Source organism: Syngnathus scovelli, chromosome 19 (genome assembly GCF_024217435.2).
Source record: "Syngnathus scovelli strain Florida chromosome 19, RoL_Ssco_1.2, whole genome shotgun sequence".
NCBI lineage: Eukaryota > Metazoa > Chordata > Actinopteri > Syngnathiformes > Syngnathidae > Syngnathus > Syngnathus scovelli.
Window position 1 is genome coordinate 4,087,932 of NC_090865.1, and position 24,552 is coordinate 4,112,483.

Here is a 24,552-nt window from a genome sequence, read left to right on the forward strand (position 1 = left end):
TGCCATCTTTTTTTTGTGCATACTTGATTTTATCATGTAAACAGGAAAACACTTTCAGTGGTCCTCACTTCCTGTTCGGGTGAGGTGACATTTGAGGAGGATGCTTCATGGAGTGTAAATTGAATTTCATTTCAATATGGACGACTGTTGAAAATGAGGAAAAAAGTGAGAGACTCGTAGTTTACGTTGTGTTTATGTTTATTCAGTCTAGTAAATCTCAATGTACCCTGACAGCATATTTTCCCCCTTTTTAATACAATAAACAAACAAATGGGTGACAGAGAGGCAAAAGTTTGGCATATGTGTATTGCATTTAACAGTACAAACAAATGTACAACGACTCGTATTGTGTGTGAAGGGACAATCGATGGAAGAGTACTCGTACTCTACGAGGAGTACTCGTACTCCTCTGCGCTGCGCCGTCCGAAATCCATCCAGCCCGTGTAGTCCCTGTCCGCTATCCGGTGGTTGGTGGCGCTCAGGCCGCCGCCTCTGCTGTTGACCGATGAGTTCCGACGCACGGAACTTGCTAGAAGGGACAAACCAATAAAAAAATGATTGCAAAATTCGTGACTTGGCTCAATTCGCTAAGGTGTGCCAAATAAAAGTTTCTATCCTGCTGGTGATTTTTATTTATTTTTATCCTGACTGAAGTCAAACAGCATTCCGGCGAGCGGAGATGTTCTGCATTCACCCTACCCACATCCTCCTACGCAACACACACACGCACACGTACACACAAAGCACAACCTTTCAAGTTCCCTGGTGTGCTGAGATTGGCTGCAGAAGGCTCGACAACGACACCTCCCACACCGAAAACATGCAAAGCGAACAGCAAGGAACACGACTTTGTGCGTACACACACAGCCTCAAGAGATGCTCTTGCAATGCGACCTTTGCCATGTTATGCTCTTCTTTGTCTAAAAAGTGAAGAGAAATTTTCTTCTCAGAATTGAGCACAATAGTGCAGTTAAAAAAAATATACAAAAGGAGTAAAAACATTTTGCTGAATTTCTATGAGAATTTAAGATTCGTGAAAGTATTCCAAAATGGAGACTTTCAATGGGAATAAATGGGGATCATTTAGAGCCCAGGAGAGTGAAAAAGAGTGAGAGCAAGCAACTCGTAATTAAAAAAACAATATAAAAATAATAATTATTAAAAAATGCAAACCTTCACTGTAGTGAATTCTTAATTCAATAAATTCTTCTTTTAATTCTTAATGAATTCCCAGTTATAAAAAATGAAGCACCAAAATTTCTCATCTGTGACAAACTCAATATTATTATCATTATTATGTCAGAAATCAGAAACTAGAACTTCAAGCCTTTTCTAAAAAAGAAGCAATCATTTGCCGTGCATGCATCGTCTCTTCTAATATCTGTTAGCCGTCTTGACAGAGTGCCAAAGCCCATCAATCCCCTCCCTACCCTTCGCCAAGACATCTGAACGACATCAAAACCAAATGCCAACGGCCATACGAAGGCATCAAATGCTATTTTTAAACTAAAAAAAAAAAAAAAAAAATTCCATGAAGTGGGAGTGTGTCATGGAGTGGCCGGAAGACTCTAATAAACGCACTTTGGAACCACCAAAGCTTTCCAGAGCCACTAATTCGTTTTACAAAGCATCTTTGCACTGGTGCCAGTTATAAGTGAGACTGACTGTGTAGTGTGGGAGGGGAGGAAAAGGGGGGGGTGGGGGGGGGGTGCGGAGGCGAGGGGGTCATCAAGTGAAAAGCACTTGTCTCTAATGATGAGTGTATTCTTGATGCCACATGTTGCCATTTTTTTAAAAAAAAATTTAATAATTGCAAAAGGAGGACACGTACCTTTCCTGGAGGAGATGAGTCTGGCCAGCAGCTCGCCGAGATTGCCATCCTCTTGTGACCCTTTGAGTTGGGGGATGGAGCGGCTGTGTCGGAGATGGGGCTCCCCCAAAAAGTGGGCGTCGGCTTCCAGGTGGGCTGCGCACACACGTTAGATGTTACATGACGGTGGTGGAGATATACAAGGAAGCGGCTGGCGTACCTTCTTTCGTGGGGGAACGTTGGTCCTCGTCCCCGAGATGGGATGGGAGCCCCAAAGAGCTCGCGCACAGGACCGCCAGAACCACACACACACTCAACCCTGCAGGCATCTGGAAGTTCGGGAGACACAACTATCTTGATGAGAAATATGTTGAGTGGTCTTTTCATTTCAACAATCAATGCGGCACTAAATTAAATGAACGCATAAATCAAATTAAAAACATTATGCAATCTAATTAAAGCCTTATATAATCCAATCTGCTATGACTATTATTGCTTTCCTTCACTCATCCATGTTAAACAATCTGTATATTCCAATAGAGGAAGTTGAGGTTAAAAAAAATGACAATAATTTAAAAAATATAAAATAATTTTTCTTACCTTGAGAAAGGAGGTTTTCTTTGTTGAAGGGAGAGTCTCAGCGTTAGGGGAGCACTTCTCCGCTGAGTGGGAAGGATGGCGCTTTTATACTCTCTCACTGCTCTGCTCGTGTGTGTGTGTGTTTGTGTGTGTGGTCACAATCTGTACCGCGTATTCCCCATTGCAGGTGTGTGTGTGTTTGCACAAAGACTAATACGGATGTAATTGTTCTTCAGTTCCAATAATCCAAGCGTACATTGGGCTTTAATAATGTTTGCACATCATAAATGCAACACGATGAGAGCTTCTTTGTTGACTAGGACTATCAGAGTGTGTTTGTGGATGTGATAAGGGAATGACGAATGTCATGTAAAAAAAACAAATAAGAAAAAATAATTAGTGTACAGGTATAAAATAGCTGACAATTGTACTTAAGTACAACAACAAAGTATTTGTACTCTCGTTCCCGCAGACGTTCCGACCACGTTGCCGACGTCTCTCCCCCTACTCTGTCTCTGTCCGGCCAAGCGGGATTAACCAGGCCCATCGATCAACCGCCCCGCAGCAAATGTTTAGGCCGGCCGGTCGATGGCTATTGATCAACTGTAGCCACTTAATGTTTTTATGAACGAAGCAAACAAAGCCGTTGTCGGGATTCTTTCTCCTGCCGATAAGGCAACGGAGACGGGGCGTCGCTCACATTTGCTTTTCGAGGCCTTCACGAATTTTTTTTTTTGATAAGCCTTTGAAAAAAAAAATAATAATCTCTTTGTTCTTGTGCTAATTGTGCTATCTTGTGTGATGTGCTTGCCATATCCCATAGGATCTTTAAGTCGACTTTGAAATTAAAACAAAAGGATTCCAGTTAAGGTCGGTGAGCTGTATGAGTCACGCCTGTGAGAATATTAACTCATGAGGTCGTGAGTAGCCTCACATCCACGGCGCAAGTTGACATTAAGGTCGCCCGATGGGAATTTTCAAGTCTTTTCATCATCAGCAGCCGACAATTGCGCAGGAAGTGCCTTAGAACTTCCATTCATCTTTTATTTCCCTTAACGTCCATACTGTGAACATTGATGACTTTGCTTTATTTTTGAGAAAGATGATGCAAACCCATCCTATTTTTACACCGTGAGAAACATTTTTTTTAAATTTCCATAAAAATAAAACATACCAGTAATCATTTGTGTGTATTTTTTCATATGTCATCAAGCAACTGTTTTGCACCCTCTCTCTCTCTAGTTAGCAAAATACTCGCAGCACACAGCAGGACTGGTTTGAGGTTAAATGCTCATTAAAAGTCTCTAATTGGCTTGTGAGAGAAACCTCTCACACAGCGCACTCATAAAGGGAAATGTCCAGCGAGACCCCGGCTAAGGCGATTTGCAACGCCTTTCGTCGGCCGTGTGTGTAAACATACTAAATAATGCAAACATCTATTGAAGTATTTGTCACAGTGCTGGCATCTCATAGGACCGTTTGAGCATAAGGTTGGAGTCTATTGGAAGGTGTGTGTGTGTGCGAGCGTGTGTGTGTGTGGAGCTCAGCGTGAACATGTCACTTCGAACATTGCAAACAGCACACCCATCTGTTAGCGAGCTATAAGAAGAATATCGCTAAAGGAGCCGAAGGCACACCGTGTTTGTCTCGTCGTGGTTCCACACGGCACGCTCGTCCCCCCGAATGAAACATTTGATTTCGTGTGTCGGTATTTGATAATTATTAATATAATTAGGATGCTTCGGGAAAAAAAAAATGACCTGTTGCTGAAACTATAGGTCATTTTTTAATAATCATCTTCAAAGACGTATTTTGAAACAAATCTCTGAATTCACTTTAAAACCATCGGGCACTTTAGCTTCTTATTTGACCAGTGGGAAATTCAAAGAAGCCCTCGTCTTCCCACATAAGTATACATTTGCACTTAAAATTCAAGCACACACACACGTTATGACGATGAATGCCAAAATGATGGAGAGGCGCGACGATAGTGATGTCGCTGTGAGCTCTCGAGGCAGATGAATACGCTCTCGAGTGCCCGGAGAAAGGACGACGTGGGCCGCACGCACACACAAGCACGAAGCAAACTTATCAAGTCATCTTCATGCGTGTGACAAAACTGCTGCATGTCAGAGAATAATAAAACAGGATGACACAGTGTCCTTAAAGAAATTGAAATCCCGTGGATTAAGACGGCCTTTTCGCTTCGTCTGCCTCAAGACGGTAAAGTGAAGATGAAGTGGAAAATGCTATTAGAATGGCGTCATAGTCATTTGCACGTGATCTTTCCCATAGTTAAGATTTTAAAGTTGACGTCGGATAGTCACACATATCATCATGGATTTAATTTATTATTTTTGGAATGTCGTTTGTTTCTCGTGGTCTGGGTGAGCAAACGTACGGTTCGTGGGCCACGAAAAAGCCTCTCCGGTCAAAGGTCAATTCAATAAAATTAACTGTTGTTGCTAATTTTGTCCACTGGAGGGCGCACTTATGATAAAGCCAAATTTGGGGTTTTTATGAAAATTAATAGTTACTACCTCCTTTGTGTGAATAATGTAAAATAAATGAGATCGGCACTGCCTTCTACTGTAGTGGAGGCGCAATTACACTTATTTTCTAATGTTTCAGAGTGAATAGTGTATTTCGTCGCGATGTCTCAACGCTCCTCCGAGCAATCATTTAGTAATTGAATCCAAAACTTTCACTGTCCTACAATTCCGAACTCCTGCCGAGGTTCAATACTATCGACTAGCTTTAATTAAGTCGCCGCCTCAGCAGCTTCCATTGGGTCAAGCGCTCGGCAAGGGTCCACCCGGCGTCTGATTGCACTTTGAACAGATATCCTACATGTGCTCGTTTTGTTTTTAGCAACTTCCCCACATATGAATGCTGCATAAGGTTTTTTACAATCTTCCCCCGCTTTCATAATCCCCCCCAGTATAATTTTGACTTTGTTGTGCAGCCGCATAATCGTTTTACAGGATTAAATACATATAAAGGAATTACAGCGCACGTGGGAGCAGTGCAGTGTAGGGACAAAGAAAGCTTGTTGATCATATATTATTTGACTCATGTAAAAAAAGGAATTGGTTTAATTACAGTTGCTAGGAGTGCACGTCTCTGGAGATCTTTCCGATTGCAAGCAGACTGAAGTTTCCCCGTAGCTCGGCGGGTGCTGCCATTGTTCCAGGTAATAAATGGCGCTATAGGCACCGCGTAATCAATGTTTGTTTGACAGCTAGTTAGCTAAGACGTACAACCGAGTTCCGGCTGCACGCGGCGACCCAGCAAACAGGCCAATTAGCGACCTGGGCCAAACTCGCTTGGGTGTCCTCTGTCGAGACATAAATTCGATTCTTTAGGTACACCTGCATCATCATCTGACATACTGGAATACAAATAATTTGATCTACAAATATGGTGGATTTCATGGATTCATTGTGCAGTGGAGGTCACAATTGCTCAATAAGCTGGAGTAACAGTTGAGGTTAAAGAGTAAATTGTCGGTCTACATGTGTTGCTGCACCGTTTGTATTCCAATAAGTGTTGCTTAAATTACTCCTGTATTTTGCCTCTATGAGTGTGAGTGGAGTCAGCAGATCATCTAAGTGTGTACGCGTGAATATCTTTTACATCCAATTAGGCTGATGAGGCTTCATTAGATGGCTGAGCCTCCCAATTAAAAGCCTTTTTGAAATGGAAGGGTGGCTTGAAGATGGCCTTGTGGACGCACAACGCCAGTGTCCTGGGTCTTACCACGAGAGGTGAAAGTCATTGAACTGCTTCTCGTCTGCGTCATCACCTGTGTGTGTGGTTTTAGTATGCACATACACACACATGCTCCAGTGGTGATTGTTTCACTCCACTGTATGTGGTCTCAACGCTGAATTATAAATGATGCTGGGATGTGGACCTGTCTGGGCTCTTCTCCCAGGGATGACTTTAGTGGGTCATTTCGATCTGCAAAAGTTGACATTGCCTCTTCGCCAATGAATAAATCCTATTGAATCGATGGCTGGTGATTCAATAGAAAAAACACGCAGGCATTTTTTTTATGATCCTAATTGTCCGTTGGTGTTAATGTGAGTGTTGTTCATCAATTTGCCCAAATGGTCCAGAGTGTACCCCATAACACATGTGTCGAGCCAACTGCGATGTTATAACATCACTGCTGCTCTCTTAAGCCTCATTTGCATAAATCTCTTTTAAAAGTGTCTCACACCTACGTGGCATGCATGAATTAGCGTCAGTCATCTGCTCATCTCTGGACTTGTTTTCACCGACACTTGTTGGATGTTCGGCCACAGCAGGACGTTTAATGACATTTGAACGTAACGATTCCAATTGAAAAAGTTTTTAGAGGGAAAGGTCCTTTTTAGGGTGTGACAAGCTGAATGACAGGTCGCCAAATCCCAACCGTCCTCTTTGATGGATGCACGGCAGCGCAGATAAATACAGTGCTCAACATAAATGAGGACAGCTTCGTTGACTGTCAGTAATTTTGTGAAGTGGTGGGATGGATAGACAGAAGGGTAGAAAGAGAAGAATGAACTCAAGATGTGAAAATGGAGGTGGCTCCAGATTGATTGGACTAATTATCTTTCCTGATGTGGTGCAACTGTGCAACGGATGGATTAAAAGTGACACAAAATTTAGCTACGCTACACAGATTCGGTAGGCTCTTTCCGCTTCTGTGTGTGTGGATCTGAATTTTGATGAAAATGTTTTATTTGTGTCTAGCTAAGCAGATGGGGCCTGCAGAGTGTGAGTCTCCCGAGCACCTGTTCCCATATTAAAAGTCTTTAAGAACGTCTGGTGCGTCTCTCCCTCCAGTTCCAAAAAAGCATCCGAAATGCGGAATGCACAAGTCTGATTAGTTTTATCCGTGGTGACATCAGCTGCGTGCATCTTTTAAGACAGAGCTCAAAAGAATGACGCAGTCTGTCCGCTATTTGGATTATTTTTCTTGTAGACTCATGCTTTTGGTACTCCGGCTCGGTAAGTGGGAATCAAAATACAGGAGATGACGTCAAGAGGATGATAAAAAAATTAAAAATAAAAAGACAAGAATGCATGGATACAGCAAATGGACACTTAATTAGGAACACATGTGGCAAAGATGATTATTTATCACGACTACTTTTTAAACGTCTAGAATGTGCAGATTTTTACTTTTTTGAACAGAAAGAATGTGTGAACTTGATTTATTATACACTATATTATTTATTACTTTGCTGCTGACTAGAAACTTTGATGTATTTTTAATATACAGAGAACAATGTAAGACCATAGCTAGCTTTGTTGTTTTAATGAGATTTCTCACTCAGCAGCCATTTTGACGCAGAATAATAGTCGGGAATAAATCGTTTGTCAGACTAAACCCGAAACTTTATCGCACCAAAATTTGTAGATTTATTCTGATTTAGTGGAAAATGTTTGTGTTGTTTTGTCTTTTTAGTGTTTTATATAAAAATGAGCATTATTAAAAGGTTGGTTCAAGACTATTAATGGTGTCTTTCACCATAAGGGGGAATAATAATAAATTATTTTTATAGTTGCCACTGTGCACTTTTATTTTACACTCTACTTTTTATTGCTTCTGCTTGGGTTCTAAATAATATGTATGCTTAATGCAGTTAAAAAATAGGGAGAATGTGTTTATCACGTTTGCCGCCGACGGTCTTTATTTAAAAGCCAATTTTGAAAGTTGTGATGCCGTCACTTTATTGGGGTTATATATATGGTGTGCTCTTTTTGTTTAATGTATCGGTCAAACCTGAGTAAAAATTGATTTTTGTTTTTAAAACGCAGCTTCACACATTCAATATGCGAAGAGGTGATGATTATTGGATTAGTTTGTGCCTGTGGTCACCGCCCATTTGAAGCCGTGAGTAATCATTCCGCCACAGTTGCATTATGGGAACTCGTTTTGGAAAATGTGTTGTCGTCGAGTGCTTTACTCACATCTGAACCCGACATCAAGCGTATCTCCAAAAAGTCCTCCAGTCGAATATTCATCACCACGTTGGGGTCTCGATGCCACTCACTTTCAATTTATGCCCGTCTTGGAACGTCTCCCTGGTCTTCATTACGCATTTGAGTCCTTCAACAGAGGCCCAGATGAAGACGCTGGGAATAAAAAGGGGAAAAGAAATGAAGGGAGATGAGGGAGACAGCAGATGTGATTGCGTCTGCACACCGTAAGGTCCTGATGGTGTTTTCAGAACGCCGACATATTGAATAGGGAAAACATGCGGGGTGGATTCACCGAGTGATGGCAAACTGCTGTCTGGGATGCCCGAGTAGCCGAGGGAGACATTAAAGTCGTTCAAATGAGTTGAAATTCGACAACGAACAGGCTTTAAGCGCCAACCCGTCTAGCCTTTTTAAAGACCATCAATCACCAGATGGATCAGACGACATCAGACCACTGTGTGCATTTTTAAGTTGGCTGTCTCAATATTTGATGGCTCCGTGCGACTCCTCGGAGAGGGCCGTCTCGGAGGCGGTCGTGAATGCTTTCAACATTTCTTTTGGCGTTGTCACTATGCATGCAGATACAATCCGTGGGGGACGTAATATAGAGAGCATATATCGAAACGTTTTTTCGATCGTTTTACTTCTCCCACATGCTTTGAACATATTTGAAAGTATTACAACATAAAACAAAATGAGGTTATTTTTTATTATTCTAATATTGCCCAGTTGAGTAACTAACACGAGTTTAATTTAAAATGACTAAGCAGCCGCTTGTCACTTAATCGATGCATGATCTTTAAAGCCGACGGTGCTTGTTTGCTGTGTTTAATTGATATTGATGGAATCATTATCCCGACGGGAAAAGTGGACTTTATCTCATTATTAGACCACGTTCGAAATGTTGAGCACACAGACTTTGACGGGGAACATTGTGTATGTGTTTCGATAATTTCAACTCATGGATGTGACTCACTCTAGCTGCAGGGACGACTCAATGTGTCTTTGGGGTCCCACAGAGTGACACTTAGGCAATAAGAAAAGGAGTAGAACGCTCACTCTGCTGTCGTCAACATGTTCGCTCAAACATTAAATTCTATCCATGAGTGGGCAGCAAAACCAGGAACACAAGGAGGACACATTTCGAGGATATGAGGGGGGGGGGGGGGGGGGGGGGTGTTTGCTTGTTTACGCACTGACCTTTTTCCCACACTGCAGCAATTTGGGGAATATGTTAGAAGTCCGAGTCCCTCAGGCCGTTTCCATTTGAGATGAACGTACAGGAGGAAATTATCATATCGATAGTAGAGTGCCTGTTACGCTGTGGAGATGGTGGACGAAATTGACTGGAGGAATCCTGGGGGAGAAAACACAATATGTGGAAATTAAATAAGTTTGTGGAGTGAAGCTATTGTAGAAAACAAATGTAAATCCACTCATCAATTTTTTACGGTGAGTGACATTTGACAACACTTGAATAAATAGCCACAAAGCATGAGGAGAAAATGTAAAGCCGTTTGTGAGTTCTTGGATTTCACCATTGAACTTTCCATTTTAGCATCCCGTACTTCCTGTTTGTGTCCAGGCCACGCATGAACAGACAAAAGATGCGTTTAGGGGATCAAGTACTGCCGGGTGGACGCTTAGGGCGGACGGGGATAGCAGAGGTCAACGAGCACCTTCATGCTTCCCATCCCTCCCGTCATGCATCTGTCGCTTTTGATCAATCCCCTGGCGAGCTACTCAGGTTGGCGAGTTGAACTACGCTACGTGTACATGCGTCCAGACAGATGCGTCGTGACGAGGTGGAGCTGCCGCTCGGGCCGAAACGATGCTGGAGGTTAAAGGGCCGCCGTGAAGATACGAGTGATGTCATTGGCGGAGCCCTCCCCCCCCTCCTTCACGGTGCGGTTGCCATGACGGCCCCTGGAAGAAAGAGCTATGTGGGGACCATACTCATCTGCAGATGGATAATGTGATAGCATCACGACATGCGACCCCCACCCACCCACAACCCACTTCCGCTACATGGTCCAAACTATGAGTCCCTGTTTCCAAGAACAAAAGCATGACTCAGCAATTCTGCAAGACACAATATTAGGGACACTTGAGAACTGCACAATATTGCACAACATAATATGCGCAGGACTATCTAATGTGGTCGGTGATGTAGCAACCAATCAAAACCACTAAATAAGAAGTGTGGAATGGAAACCATTCACACAGTGTCGATGTCACGGATGGTGACATGGAAAGTAAAGACGATTCCAAATTGGAGTCAATATGTACTTGAAAAGTCTTTGAAGAGTTTGAAATTCAAGACTGAAGCAATCAATGTTTGTCTCCATTTCCTCCTTCCATTTACTCATGCACTCTCCTCCCCTCTGAGGAATGACTCTTCGCCGGAAACGGGGACGGGTCACGTCCCCTCAACTGAGAGCCAAGACAAAAACAAATAAATAAAAATTAAAACATGTCGGCCGGGAAATTTGGGGGAAAGGAAAGCATCTTTACATGGCGGCATTCGCCTATGAGATCAGAACTTCCCATTGTGGCCTGAGAAAAACAATTACGTGTATACAATCTCGCTTCCCTACGCACCTTTTGCAGTCAGTCTGCTCTTGCTAATTAGCTCCTCTGAGACCCAGTAGCGGTTTTTGGCACGGGCGATGCAGGCGGTAGCTCTGGGTGGCATATTTTTATGTTATGTGAAAATAGGTTCAATCCTCAAGCTCAGTGATCACGTCCAAGTGTCCTTGAGAAAGACACTGAACTTCATTTTGCTACCAGTAGGAGGCTGCTCATGGCAGCATCAATTTACTTGGGGTCTTCTTGGGGTGTTTTCACCAAGTGCAGCAAATTTGAACAGGTTCCCCCCCTTCCCAAGTTACAAGTAATTCAAACAGCAGCCCTATTAGAATAAATCAACCCCTGGACAACTGGACTGAATTTGAGCAACTCTGCAAGGAAGAATCGGCAAACATGATCCAATTGCGAATGGAGACATATCCAAAAAGATTGATGTCTGTAATTCAAGCAAATGGAAGTTCCACAAAGTTTTAAATCAAGGTGCTGGTGACTTTTACAACCCTGTTATTAAAATGGCCCCTTGAGACTATTTTTTATTTTCTACTCGAGTCCACGAGAGCATCGCCACGACATTAGACAGTGTGGCCACCAGAGCCCGCTGAAACATAATGATTGCATTTGCACGGCACAAACCTTTGCAAGAACAATGTCAACGATTTGAGAGTGTTGACATGTACTTGAGAGTTGAATTCTTGCGACTGATATGCAATCCGATTAGTACAAGTGATGCATTTAACAATCCGTTTTAAAACAAAATATAAATATATAATTTTAATACCACAGCTGCCGTTGTGTACACAATGCGGTGGCGTCCTTGCTGTTGTGTTGGAAGAGTCATGCCACTTTTCTGCAAGTTGTCAAAATCGCTTGGTTCCATTTGATTTGAACTTTTTTGGTTACCGTACACACGCCAGTTCTCCGTGCAGCATTTCCGGTGACAACTGGCTGTGTTTCGGGTGAGTATTGCAAACATTTTCAAGATCTCTATTTGCTGTTTGCATGTAAATATGCAGGAGCATGATTGCGACAGGAGATCCTTTAGTTTGTGTATTGCTCACTAGCTATTGTAGAACAATATCAACAAAAGGTGAATTGCCAGAGAACACGCCCACAAGTGTCACTCGGCTGTCGATCAAATGTTAATCAAGGTAAGCGTTTGACTTCAACGTGTTTTTTTTTACATGTTTTCAACGCAGAAGTTGATGTTGAGGTTCCATGTCGGCTGCTGGTCGTCTACCTGCACATGTAGACGCCAACATATTTTCGAAAGGTATTGCATGTTGCTTTTCCTTCTTATTTTTCTCCTGTGCAGTATTATGCCTTTGGTGACTAGAGAAGGTCAAAACACCGGCACTGACGTAATATTATATTCTAAAATTAATTTAATCCGTGCTTTGAGTTATTCGACGGTTGCCCGGTAAATTAGGTAGTGGGTAACAGCAGATCGGCCCATTAGTTTCAGAAATTGTGGTCAAAAGACGTCCCTGCATAAAATTAAGTTGGGTGGGTGCAGTATAATATATTGCCAGCAGAGGGCGCTCATCCTCTATAGTTGAGGTTTCTAGTACTGTTTGGGTCATTTGATAGTTTATGTTCGATGTTAAAGGGTAAAAAATAAGACAGAGTATCATTACAGCTGCCAAGAAAATAGTTTAAAAAAACCCACCAAAATGGCTTGCAGGACCTAGTTAATTTGTTTACATCATTCAGTATTAAATCACTTTTAACTAATCAGAAACACTTGCCATTAAAACACTAGCAACTGACTGCACTGGAAGCATTAATTTCAAAACAAAACGCTGTATTCGTATTTTAAATTGTATTTTCTCAAGGGGGGGGGGTAAGGCAATTTATTAGAGGAGCAGTTTGTTGCCTTTTACAGAACCAATTTTACCAATTTTGAATGATTCAGTAAACGGAGACTTTTCAGTCTGAGGACTTTGAAACCTTGGTTGAGGCTCATTGCATGTTGGGTGTGGAGCTGATTGCTCACACAAATGCATTACATGTGTTGGCACATTTGGGAATTTGCACTTTAAAAGTGAAACTCTCCTAATAGAATAGATCGATATGAATGAATAAAATTGATTTTTAGTGTTACTCACGGCTTTTTTTTCTTTTTTTTTTTGCTTGCTTGACAGGATAGAGGTTTGGAGCTCCAAAGCTGCACCTGCCAGCCATGTGGAACATGCATAGTGGAAGGGACGGCAACCTGCCATTGGAACGTGATGTGAGTACGCAGTGCTGTGCTTGAGAAGCTGATGTGCGATGTCTCATTGTACCACAAGGTGGCTGCGAGTGCACTTACCTCACCTGTCAGTTCTAATGGCACAAAGTGCCACCAGGTGGAAGGTGAGCACATGCAAACATCTGACATTGCTCATTGGGCCAAAACCTAAGTGCCAGGTAAGTGAGAGAGGTCAGCTGTTCGCATGTGCTCACTTTCCCCCTGATGGCACTTGTGTCATTAGAAGTAAATGGCATCATACCTGAGCTCATCAAACACTTAAGCTGCTTCCCTGCAAGGTCTGTTGTCAATGTTTGCATGCAACTAAATTAGTCCCATGCAAACATTGAGTGCTCAGATGTTTTAAACTGCTCTTCTGTCCAATAAATTAATTAACTGGAATGCAAGTCTTTGTGTTTTTATGAGCAAATTTGCTTCACTCATTTGAACTGCAGTGGCACTTAGGTTCAAAGGTAGTTTTTAGTCTTGAGCTGAGTGTTGGCCTTCTGTCACTGCCATGGACACAAGTCTTTGACTGTTACCCTGCATCTCGAATGACTCACAGTGGCTGCAATTGAATTGCTGTCACTTGTAGTCATGTGAGATGCAGGGTAACAGTCAAAAACTTGTGTCCTTGTTAGTGACAGAAGGCCAACCCTCACCTCAAGACTGAAATCTGCCTTTGAAAACTTAAGTGCCACTTTGCCCGCCTCCTAACTCTGCCGAAATTCTGTCTGACCAATCACAGCACAGCACCTAATTTGCATAGCCACGCCCACTTTTGAACAGCCAATCAGAATGCAGCATTTGCACATCTGACCAATCATATCGCTTCAAATTTTCAAGGCCACGCCTACTTTTAAACCAGCCAATCACAAAGTACCTCATTTGCATAGACACGCCCCACTCTTAACCAATCACAGACCTTTATTCTCATTGCACCGCCCACTTTTTGAGCCGTCAGCGAATCATGAAGCAGTATTCCAGTTTTGACCCACCTCATTTTAAAAAAAATTCTGAAAAAATCCAGGCGGAAAAAAAATTCTGGCGAAAAAAAAAAATCCCCCCAAAAAAATCCGAAAAAATTTCTGAAAAATTTTCTGAAAAAAATCAGAAATATTTTAGGTTTTTTTTTGTTAGTCTTTTTAAGTAAAGATATTTTTAAAGTTTGATTTTTGTGATGTGTTTGAGAATGAAGTGAGAATTAAAGTATTCTTTGTAATCAAACTTTATTTTGCAGAGTAAACATTCAATCACAAGAATTTCAAGTTGGATGGCAGTCTGCTCGTTGACAAGTGGTGAAGTGGTCGGCCAGTTGGACGAGGGGCGAAGTGGCCGGCCAGTTGGACGAGTGGCGAAGTCGTCGGCCAGTTGGACGAGGGGCGAAGTGACCGGCCAGTTGGACGAGTGGTGAAGTGGTCGGCCAGTTGGACGAACTGTGAGTGCCTGAACCTAAGACAAAAAGAGATCAGTCAATAGTCAAGTCAACATTTTGTGCAGAAAAAGCCATGAACCTTACCAGTGCAAAACAAGAGTTCATGGCACCAAGTATTGCAAGCCACATGACCAGTTCCTTGCTGCCTGTCAGAAAATGGAGGAAAAAGATTATTGGAACAAAGTTGTCATGATGATTGTGCAGTGAGGAGCAGCTAAAGAGCATACCACCTAAATGCAACTGTGTCTCACTTCTCAGGTTGCCTTGGAGATGAGGACGCAACAAGAAAACCAAAGTGTAGTTGGCATCCGCCTTTGCTCTGGCTTCAGCTGTTAGCAGGTACTCGATGGTGCACCACACTGAACACAAAAATAGTCATTGAAATTTTTAAACATTCTGGCTGAATTAAATGTACTTCTCTTACCAGCAGAGGGCTCATCTTCAGCCTGCCAGTTTGGCTTGAGCTTCAGGTGCTTTATCACCTCTGCCTGTAAAGAAAAAGAACATTGACACAACAACTCAATTTAAGTGGACAGTTTTTATTTTTAACTATAGACTGGAACCTTCTGTTGAAAACTTTGGTTGTTTGTGCACTTGAATCTCAGACGAGGAACAGCAGGCTGAAATGTTGCAAGTACTCGCCTGGACTGCCGCGCCTGCACACAAATGAGGTAACAGTCAAGCTGGTGTCGAGCACGTTTTTTTTGCAAGTCTTAATACTGAAAACTGAGGCAGCCTTGAAGACCTTCGGCCTGGTTTTGGAGAATTTCTTGGCCCGGCAGGTGGAGCGTCGGATGGAACTCTTACTGGAAACTGGACTGCACTAAGAGAAAGAAAAAAGCAGGTTGGTGTTTTTACTGCAAATTTTTGGTGAGTTTGGTCACCTGTCAAAATGTTGGACAGGAAGTTGATCATGACACCTCATTTCCTGATCACCTGCACCACCTGAAACAGGTCAAGGACTTTGATTAGCAGAGTTTGTCATTGCAACAGGGTCAAATGTGGAGCTTTTACTTCACCAGTCGCTCCTTGCTGCAGGGAGCTTGTCCTTTGGCACCACCTAGTGGACAAAACAGGAAGAAAATGCACACGGTGAAATACATTTTTTCAAACATTTGTTCATGTAGGTGTGCATGTGTTTCACCAGTGAAGAGCGCAGGGCAGCACTGGACTTCTCTCCAACCGCAGCTTGCTAACCTGAAAGACACGGTAAACTTGTAACCAATCTTGTCAACTTTGAGCTTTACCAGTTAGTTTGGATTAGGAACGTGGCATTTGGTCGACTTGCTTAGTAATAGTAGACCTGCAAACGCCTCATGAAGCCAGGCTTTAAAGGACAGCAAGTCGGCCATTTTGAAACCTGCAGACAAAAAAAAAAAAAGTCAATTTAGTCATTTTAATACATGTCCTGCAATTATAAACGGGATTTTTTGCCTTTTTTGCAGTAAACGCGGTTCTTCTGTTGCAGATGCACACCTGTGGACAGAAAGGAGACAATTAGATGCAGTCCATTGAAAGAGTTTACTTGTGAATCCAGTTTGATCGCACAGAAAGTTGGTCATGTGAGGCTCATTTGGAAGATTTGCACCTGTAGAAAGAAATTAAAGAATTAACGCGCATGCATCAAAATATTTAATTTATTCTTTGTGCAAACGTTTCGTCTTACCTGCGGCAGAATTTGTTGCAATTTGTCATAGAAGACGTTAATTGGCGACGCTACTGCAAACACTTTAGCTCGCGTGTCCAAAGTGCAAGTTGACGCTGAAAGAGAGCAAAAGCAGTTAGTTGAAATTGCGACTAAAATAGTGAAGACTCACCTTGTGAAAGTTTTGGACGCTGCATGCAGCACGTGTAGCAGCACGACGTGATGGTGTCAGAAATGAGCAAGAGAATGATTGTCGCGTTTGTGACGTCTTTTATAGTATTTCTTTGATGACGTCACTAGAGAAGGGTTAAAAAAAAAAAAAAGAAAAAAATCCAGATGTTTCACGTCGATGCGATAGGAAAACGGCAAAGTGTCACTCGAGTGACGGGACTGGGCTCGAACCAGGGTTCTACAGTTTAGGAGGCAAAGACGTTCACCATTCGACCAGAGCCTGTTGAGACTGACATGAGAGTTTTTAGTATTTATTGACTATTTTGAAACTCTGAATTGATAAAGCAAGAGGATAAATATAGACAAATGGATCTTTCTAGTATAATCTCAAATTGTCTTGTGGTTTAAGTTTTTGCCTGGAGTTCAGGAGAACCGAGTTCGAGTCTCATATATGACTCTTTGAATATATAAATGTTTGGCGGAGTGAGACTCGAACCCGTGTCTCCTGAACTCCAGACCAAGTGTTATACCATTATGCCAAAGTGCCGTGAAAATTTCGAAAAGTTTTTATGGGTGTCTTTCAGAGATATGGTTTGACCCACCAAGTTTTTGATGTCGGAGAAAGTTTCACAATTGACGCACGCATGTCGTTTTGTTACTGTGCTTTACTGGTGATCATGACTTAAGTGCTAGAATAAAACACACACTGGCCGTTTGGGAAAAACGCCCCCCCCCCATCAGTATTTTAATTCTCATACTGATTGAACGCTCCGTGTCTCTTGGTCATTTGAAATTACGGTCAGATGCAGGTTTTAAAAATAGAAACATGATTCGTTATTTGATTTTTGTTCTGGTGTGACAAGTAACTAAAAGAGATCAGACAGATTGAATTTTGGTTTGAAAGCTTTATTTTAAAAAAAGAAATAAACTCATGAAAAAAAGATAGATCATTTTGACAGGTCTTGGTGACAAGATGGAAACGTCAACAAGAATGAAAAGAACTAATGATTACAAGTAGCATAGTGGTGCATTGGTTAACACGTCCACCTTGCAGTTGACTGGTGCAGGGTTCGACCCTGTGTGGACTTCTTCTGTTAGCCTTGCACATTTATCTCATTATGTAGTTTGATCCCCCAAAAATCTATGAATTAACTTGAATTATAAGTAACTGAATGAAGTGAATGTTTCACTTTTTAAATTGAACCACTAAAATAAATTCCACAAATTATATTTTAGATTTTTGTATACATTTCGCCTGTTTACATATTTAATATGTGGGATTAATAGTAACATTTCGATTTAATTAATTGCACTCATTCGCATAATAATTTAAGGGATTGTGGCAAAGAACAGTCAACATAAAAAACATATCTCAAATCCTGCAAGTATATTACAACACAAATTCCACTCTCGTTTCACAGAAAGGGAGAAGCTAAACCTTACTAAAATAAAACAAAATTAAAAAAAATAAAACATTGAATAAACAATTGCCAAGTAAAAAAATAAAGTAAATAAACACATTTCATGGGCCACACCACAAGGTAGACCTGCACAAACATGAAAGTTTACAAATAAATAATAATGAGGTAATCATTTAACAATACATTTTTATCATACAGCTTTTCAAGCTTTTCATTTTGAGGCCAACGGTTAACTAACGCTATTGCAGATTAGTTTGCTTAAGTGTAAGGCAGGTTTTTTTTTTTTTTTTTTACATATGTTTGCTGGGAAAAGATATCTATTAAATGATTTTTCTAATACTATAGCGCTTTAGCACCATCTTGGTGTCAAAAACTATCAAAAACTATTGCGGGATTTGAGTCATGCTTTACTGCCCTCCTGTGGCAACTACAGGTAATTACAATTTAATGGCAGGCAAATATGAGGAGGAACACTGGATTTATCCTTCGTAAACTCCATTATTATATTAATTTGGTGATGAGAAGCCTCTTCAGTCATAAAATAGTGACCATGTAACTGGCCAGCAGCCAGTGCTCACTTTTGATTGGTCACTTAAATGTCAGTAAGCAAAATTACTCTGGAGGACCTGGAGCTTTCATGGCCATGCTGGCCGGATAGCTCCGGTTCCGTCTGATCCCGTCAGGCCCGAAGGGGGAGCCGGATCTGCGGAGCCCCCCTAGAGGCCCACCCAAGATGGGGCCGGGACTGGCCGCTCTGCCCCCCGCCGCCCCGGCGACCCCGAGCCGTTTCACCTTGTCGAGAAGGTTGAGGTTATGCACGGTGACGCTCACATCAGTCTGGCTCTCGCAGTCCCGTCCCCTCTGACGCCCCCTCGTCACCCCTGTCACCTCCTTCAGGATGCTACGTGCCGGCTTGGAAGCCAGGAAGTTGTCATAAGAGGGGCTCTTGAAGTCAAAACCCATGGAGGTTGCTACGGCTGAAGCCCCTTGTCCTGTGGGGGAGTTCGAAGGGGTGGAAGGACGCAACGAGTCGGGGTCGGGGGGTTTGTTAGGAGTGATGCAAGTGCTGAATAAAAGCCCCTCGTTGGCCTGACTGGCATCTAAGCCCTGATGCTGGTGATACATCGCTGCAGAGATCCCTCTTTCCTGTAGGAGGCGCACCAGGCCCAGGCAGGTGCTGGTGGTACGTGTGGCATCTCTGCAGACCAATGGAATACACATATAAGGTCATCTTTAGCATTTTCTAAATACATTAAGGAGCTTTTGGGTGTGTATTTTTTTGCCTGAGATTTGTTGATGACTCAGATGGTCTAAGACTGAGCCTGCGGGGGGTGCAGGGTGTTACGGCAGGCGTGCCCAGGAGCGAGCTGGTCATCACGCAGGACGACGACGCGGGGATGGCGTTCAGACTGTCGAGTAAAATGAGCCAACTCGGTTAAACAAAAACAAATATCTTAGAATTATTTTGGATGATCTCTATTAGCGGCTTACCTGGGGGTGACCCGGGTCTGCTCGTCAGTCGGATGCAGGATGCGACAGGTTGTGAAAGTGTAGGTGGAGCTTGTATGGGCCATGCATTTACCTGGATAGTATGCAGCTGCAAACAAAACAAAAGATTGCAAAACAACACACTTCCTTCATGGTTGACTCCATTTTTGTTTTGTCTCACCCAGTGCATCAGTGTTGCTCAGATGTGGGGACGAAGATGGAGGAGAAGCTGGAGCCAAGAGCGGCGAGGGCTGACCCAAGCTGGAGGAGGTACAGGGAACAGCCGGGGAGGCTGAAGATGAAGTGGTGGGAAGATTCTGGAAGTACTGCTCGCCTGCTTCGTCCTCCTCAAAGCTGCCCCAGGAATACACCTGCGGACGACATGGTGCGATGTGCAAACTGGTGAGCCGTGATCAGGTGGGTGTGGCTAACTGGCAAAGTGGAGGGAAGTGGAGAACCTGTTCAAGCTCCAGTTCGAGTGGTCGGTAACCTTTCGACACGACCCCGGGCCTGGGGTCCAGAATCACCCCGAGATGGGGCTGGGCTAATTGCTGCCAGTGATGCAGGGTGGCCGAGCCTACGGTGGAAAAACACGCATGACGGCTTTGTGCTGATGGTGCCCGTGATGTGATTAAGTGAGAAACATAAAAAGTGCGAGACGATGGTGATAAGAGTGAACAAAATATGAAAAGACAACCAAAAGGTGACAAAAAGCGACAGAAGAAGAAATGAAATTTGAATGACAGAGAATGTTTTATTGGTCAGACATGGTGAAATGAAGAAAAGGAAAGTACACAATGTGGAGAGAAAGAACATAAAAAAAGAGGGGACTAAAATCAAAATGAAAATGTCAGCATTTGGTGAAGCAGCACAATAAAATGAGAAAGAATCAAGTATATCAATAAAATTAATTACTAATTACAATATTGTCATGGCATCAACATGTTCTCTCTTTTTAAAGCAATTTTTTGTGTTATGAAATATTCTGCCACACGTGATGCTAATTTTTTAGAGCCACGCTCTGGGCTTGGTGTCCCTACAGAAAGTGTGAGGTGACGCAAAGGCGCCTGACTTATGGTGATGCATGAGAGACCAGAAAGAGTTGAAAAGCATGAGCGAGGGCAGCGTGCCCTTCCCCTCGCTGGTCGCCTTCCTCTTCCTGCTCCCGGCCTTGTCCCTCGCCCACCTCCTCCCCCTCTCCCTCTCCAGCCCAGCTCCGGTCTTTCTCGCCCAGCCCCAGCCACCCCCTCTTTCTCCCTCGGGTGTCTGCCCCTCCCTCCTTCTCCTTCTGCTCTCCTTTTTTGCCCCGCTCTCACCTTCGAGCGGCTTGACAATCTGCAGTTTGTCCGGCAGGTAGGGCCCCCTGGTGGCCCACAGGTGAAGGTTCCCCAGCGACATGATGCTTTCCGAGGGGGTCATGATGCTCCCTTGGCCTGCCGCGTCGGGGAGACCGCCGCCTCGCCGCCGCTCCTCCTCGAAGAAGCGCCGCTCGCTCAGGTTGTTCTGACGGCGAAGGGAAAGGCGGCGCAGGGCCAGACGCAAATCCTCAGCTCCGTTTACCGTCTTTTCTCGGCCGTCTGCTCTCCTGAAGGTTTGAGAAAGGTTAAAAAAATCCTCAAAACCTGCCGTCGATTCCCTCACCTCTCCTGATTGGACGCCGTCTCCATGAGGATGCTCTGGGCGCGGTTGTCGAGGGGGACCCCGTCCCCGCCCAGGTCGCCTCCGCACAGGCTGGAATGAGGGCTGGTGAGCCCGCTGGACATGGGCGAGGTGCGTGAGGAGAGCGACTGATTGGAGCCCGGGATGTTGGCGCTGGTCGGGGTCAGAGAGCGCTGACGCACCGCCTGGTTTACGTTCTTGACCGTCTCGAAAATGCGCTTACGTTGGACCCTGCCGGTGTAAACAAACCCGATTTTAATAATAATGAAACGTTTGACATTCGGAATATAAAATGAAATATGCGTCCATACTTTTGCTGCTCACAGTCAGGGTCGTCTAGGCTCAGCTCCTTCCTCATGGTTCCCTCGATCTCCGCAGCCAGGGAATCCTGTCAAACACACACCCGAGGTGCATCTTGTAAACACACACACACACGCATTTATAGTGTGAAGACGGCGCTCGAACCCTCACCATCGGGTACAATCCAAGTGGATGGTAGCGTCTGGGCGTGCCCGCCGCATAGTTTTTGTTCCTCAGGTTCTTCAGCTCCTCCTGGGCCTCGTGCAGCATTTCAATACACTCAGAGTACTTCTCCTCCAATTCTTGCAGCTGGTGGAATTGTGATTTTGACATGCCATCTCATATTGGAGAGTTGAATTTGAACACTGTCGCCATGACAACCTGAGACTTACCTCTGCAGTGAGCTGCCTTTGCGCATCCTTGGCCGCGATCAGATGTTGTGAAAGTTCTTCGTTCTCCACAGCAAACTGCTCACACGCGCGCACACAAAGTTTGGGACAAGCATAGGAAACAATGGACTGTTTTTTCTTTTTATTTGTATGACTCACAGACTTGGCTTTCTTCTGCAAGTCCACAATTTGGGAGAGCAGGTGCGTAATCTCCTCCTGCTGCCGTGAGGCATCGTCAGTCTTGCGAGCGAGCTCCTCCGCTATTGTCGAGATCTGCAGACTGGACAACCCTGCAGGAAAAAAAAAATTGGAGTTGAAATTGAAAACACAAAATCTAAAGAGCCAACAAATCAAGCTTACTGAGTTCCTTCACGCAGTCATTGACAAGCTGTTGCTCCTTCTCCTCGTACGTCTCCGTTTCAGACTTGAGGTGGCTCGCCTGCACATGGAAACAAAACACGTCAGGATGATGTCATCATCACATCAACAGAAAAAAACTCCACGGGCGTACCTCTGAGCGGAGCGACAGGTTCTCTTCTTCCAGCTCTTTGAGTTTCCTCTGCAGGGTGTCGCTCAGGAAACCTCCAGCGGCAGCTTCCACTCGACTCTTCTTGCCCCTTTGAGCACATTGAGAGCAAAATTAGCAACTCATACAGATTTATTTTGTGTTCCACCCTGATTACAATAAAATTATTGCTTTGGTGCCATCTGGTTGCATTTTGGTGCTCACCAAGTAAAGGGAAGAGCTTCATTTAATCAGGTCATGTCTACCGCCATCTTGTGGCATCTATTGGTAATTACAACAACAATAACCTATTTGGGTGGATGTCAACTCCACACAGATTTTAGCACTTTTTTTTTGTACAACTCGCCTCTCAAACAAGGATGTGGCTCATTTGCATATTTTCCTGTTCTCCTATTATTTTATGAAGTAACGTTGTTGATAAAAAATGCTGACTGACGTCGGGGATCCGCCGGACTCCTCCTCGCTCTCGTCGGCCGCACTGGTATAAAACTGAAGCAGCTCATCCTTCAGGTTCAATTCATGGTGCAGTTGGGCCACCTGCCAGACCAGAAGATCACACTCAAGTCAAGATGTTGCTCACAAAAACAATAAATTAATCGTGTTTGTGTACCTCCTCTGTGATTTGTCCCACTTGCTCCTCCAGGTAGTCATTGTGCTCAGTCAGAATTCGATTCTTTTTCAGAAGAGACTGACCGATCCTCGCAGCCAACTCCAGGTCTCTCTCTTTCTAACACACAAGACCAGAAGCTACATTTAGACTCTTTTGATGTTCTGTTATTTGATATTTATAGCGCAAATGTTTGAGGTCCAAAAATACTTCTCACACACATCAAAACATCTGAGACTCATTTTTTCTCTTCACAACTTCTCATAGACGTGAGCTCACCTCTTCCAGAAGACGTGTGACAGCGTCAATGTCACTGAAGGTCTTTGTCATCTGGCCCACTCGGTCCGCACACAGCACTGCGAGGACACACACACGGACGAGGAAGAGGTGGTTAGCGAGCGACATTATGCAACTTTTCCAGCTGCCCGGAATATTTCTCTCAGAGGTCGTGCCAGGTCAAGTTTGCGTGTGACGTTCGTCAGTAATGACGGCAACAATGTTGTTGATTTCCATGGCGCACAACCCGCAGGCGTTTATTGACGTTGTCCAATCGATGATCGGCTCCCTGCGACATTACAGTTGCTACCGTTGACTTCGTGCTTTATTTTAATCACCATTTTACTTTAGAGATGACCAACGATGCTCGTGCTAAATTGTCAAGATGAAGAAGTTATCACTACACAGCTTAATACGTAAAACATAATCTGTGTTGATTAAGTTTTATTTTATGAATTAAGAATTAAAACTGAAATAAAATCAATGTAATTGCTCAGTTTCTAAAATTGCCTAGAAACAAAACAGCTTTTACCTTTCGTATCCTCCCGACAACGCTGCCTCTCATCCGACCTTAAGGTCTCCATCGCGCTCTCACTTCCCATCTCCTCTATTGAGTTCCACTACGACCGGCGTGCCACATTGACTCATGACTCTACCCCCCCCCCCTCACATATGACGTGCACATAATCAATTTTGGAGAGGGATAGTTGAGGTAAAGTTGAACTTGTACATGAAGCTTTCTGAAGTTATCGATGAAAGACTTACAGAAGTATTTGAGCGTCTCTTCTATCTGCTCGGTGGTTAGGTCGAGCGGAACGTCGGCGGCCAGCAGGGGCGTGTGAAGCCAGTCATCGCGATCGTAGCCGTAAACCGTGTCGGCTCGCAAGCGATAAACAGGCAGCTGCTCCTCCAGAAGGCTGATGATCTCAAACTCGGGCAGGTCGGTGCTGTTGCACACATCTAAAAGCACACAAACATGCCACCACTTGTCTAAACCAAGCTCCTCACCTCATGATACTAGAAGTTGCAGGAGATTACGCGATTACCTGTGATGGTCTCGGCGTCCTTGTAGTCAGAGAGCGCCTGGTACACTTCAGGCTGACTGGACTCGCCCTCCCCTACATATTGATCCTCAACACTGCAGGCCCGGTCAGGGCCAGGCTCCGGATCCGGGTCGGGGTCAGGGTCTGGGGTGGGAGGCTGGGAGGGGGCCGGGGAGGCCAGCTTGACTCACCTATCACAAACGGAGGGAGACGCCGGCCATGGTGCTCTTGCGCTGACTGAGAGAGCAAAACAAACACACCCGCGCAATTAAATGGAAATAGCAATCGAAGTCCGATAAATGTTTTGTTAAGACAAAGTTTTCTGCGATCAATGCACTCCCAGTCTTTAAGTTGAGTGCTGCTGACTCAGCAGTGCTGCCAACTGCATACTTTAAATCATGCAAAACA

At 43.9% G+C, this 24,552-nt stretch overlaps 3 protein-coding genes and 2 long non-coding RNA genes across 20 annotated transcripts; 1 reads left to right on the forward strand and 4 right to left on the reverse strand.

The window, feature by feature from the left end:
- Positions 1-180: 180 nt before the first annotated feature.
- Positions 181-9,724, reverse strand: cckb (cholecystokinin b). The gene is made up of 6 exons (XM_049750363.2): positions 9,569-9,724; positions 8,357-8,521; positions 2,411-2,711; positions 2,031-2,139; positions 1,832-1,966; positions 181-529 (listed from the first exon to the last, which is right to left on the reverse strand). Exons 4-6 carry the CDS (start codon positions 2,137-2,139, stop codon positions 387-389), a joined length of 387 nt encoding a protein of 128 aa, XP_049606320.1. The 5' UTR covers positions 2,411-2,711; positions 8,357-8,521; positions 9,569-9,724; the 3' UTR covers positions 181-386.
- A 2,059-nt stretch (positions 9,725-11,783) lies between these two features.
- Positions 11,784-19,638, forward strand: LOC137839695 (uncharacterized). Of its 6 annotated transcripts, none has more exons than XR_011085766.1 (8): positions 11,864-11,913; positions 12,157-12,227; positions 13,099-13,187; positions 14,425-14,958; positions 15,047-15,290; positions 15,402-15,463; positions 15,613-15,828; positions 16,088-16,248. It is a non-coding gene; the product is annotated as an uncharacterized lncRNA (long non-coding RNA). The 6 variants fall into 6 exon arrangements; XR_011085767.1 differs by lacking the exon at positions 16,088-16,248 and adding an exon at positions 19,530-19,638 and having other exon boundaries at positions 11,874-11,913; positions 12,154-12,227; XR_011085768.1 differs by lacking the exon at positions 16,088-16,248 and adding an exon at positions 19,530-19,638 and having other exon boundaries at positions 11,874-11,913; positions 12,154-12,227; positions 15,747-15,828.
- LOC125986624 (uncharacterized) lies at positions 13,075-13,646 on the reverse strand. The gene is made up of 3 exons (XR_007487728.2): positions 13,447-13,646; positions 13,266-13,352; positions 13,075-13,169 (listed from the first exon to the last, which is right to left on the reverse strand). It is a non-coding gene; the product is annotated as an uncharacterized lncRNA (long non-coding RNA).
- LOC125987497 (uncharacterized) lies at positions 14,331-16,564 on the reverse strand. 9 transcript variants are annotated; one of them, XM_068648874.1, is made up of 14 exons: positions 16,437-16,480; positions 16,286-16,380; positions 16,168-16,207; positions 16,054-16,095; positions 15,923-15,979; positions 15,764-15,816; positions 15,639-15,679; positions 15,504-15,564; positions 15,365-15,437; positions 15,183-15,275; positions 15,044-15,107; positions 14,847-14,978; positions 14,704-14,765; positions 14,331-14,636 (listed from the first exon to the last, which is right to left on the reverse strand). In XM_068648874.1, the coding sequence occupies exons 5-14, from the start codon at positions 15,935-15,937 to the stop codon at positions 14,346-14,348; spliced, it is 885 nt and encodes a 294-aa protein (XP_068504975.1). In that variant the 5' UTR covers positions 15,938-15,979; positions 16,054-16,095; positions 16,168-16,207; positions 16,286-16,380; positions 16,437-16,480; the 3' UTR covers positions 14,331-14,345. The 9 variants fall into 9 exon arrangements, with proteins under 9 accessions (XP_068504975.1, XP_068504974.1, XP_049607872.1 ...); XM_068648873.1 differs by lacking the exon at positions 16,168-16,207 and having other exon boundaries at positions 15,540-15,564; positions 16,437-16,564; XM_049751915.2 differs by lacking the exon at positions 16,168-16,207 and having other exon boundaries at positions 14,871-14,978; positions 16,437-16,564.
- LOC125986616 (trafficking kinesin-binding protein 1) lies at positions 17,808-24,331 on the reverse strand. 3 transcript variants are annotated; one of them, XM_049750356.2, is made up of 18 exons: positions 24,148-24,331; positions 23,867-24,061; positions 23,105-23,181; positions 22,829-22,945; positions 22,655-22,755; positions 22,204-22,309; positions 22,053-22,131; positions 21,852-21,982; positions 21,696-21,770; positions 21,475-21,612; positions 21,315-21,391; positions 20,986-21,234; positions 20,661-20,929; positions 19,803-19,921; positions 19,679-19,715; positions 19,348-19,453; positions 19,140-19,265; positions 17,808-19,054 (listed from the first exon to the last, which is right to left on the reverse strand). In XM_049750356.2, the coding sequence occupies exons 3-18, from the start codon at positions 23,153-23,155 to the stop codon at positions 18,469-18,471; spliced, it is 2,367 nt and encodes a 788-aa protein (XP_049606313.1). In that variant the 5' UTR covers positions 23,156-23,181; positions 23,867-24,061; positions 24,148-24,331; the 3' UTR covers positions 17,808-18,468. The 3 variants fall into 3 exon arrangements, with proteins under 3 accessions (XP_049606313.1, XP_049606312.1, XP_049606311.1); XM_049750355.2 differs by having other exon boundaries at positions 18,970-19,265; positions 19,526-19,715; XM_049750354.1 differs by lacking the exons at positions 23,867-24,061; positions 24,148-24,331 and adding an exon at positions 23,634-23,736 and having other exon boundaries at positions 18,970-19,265; positions 19,526-19,715.
- Positions 24,332-24,552: the final 221 nt, after the last annotated feature.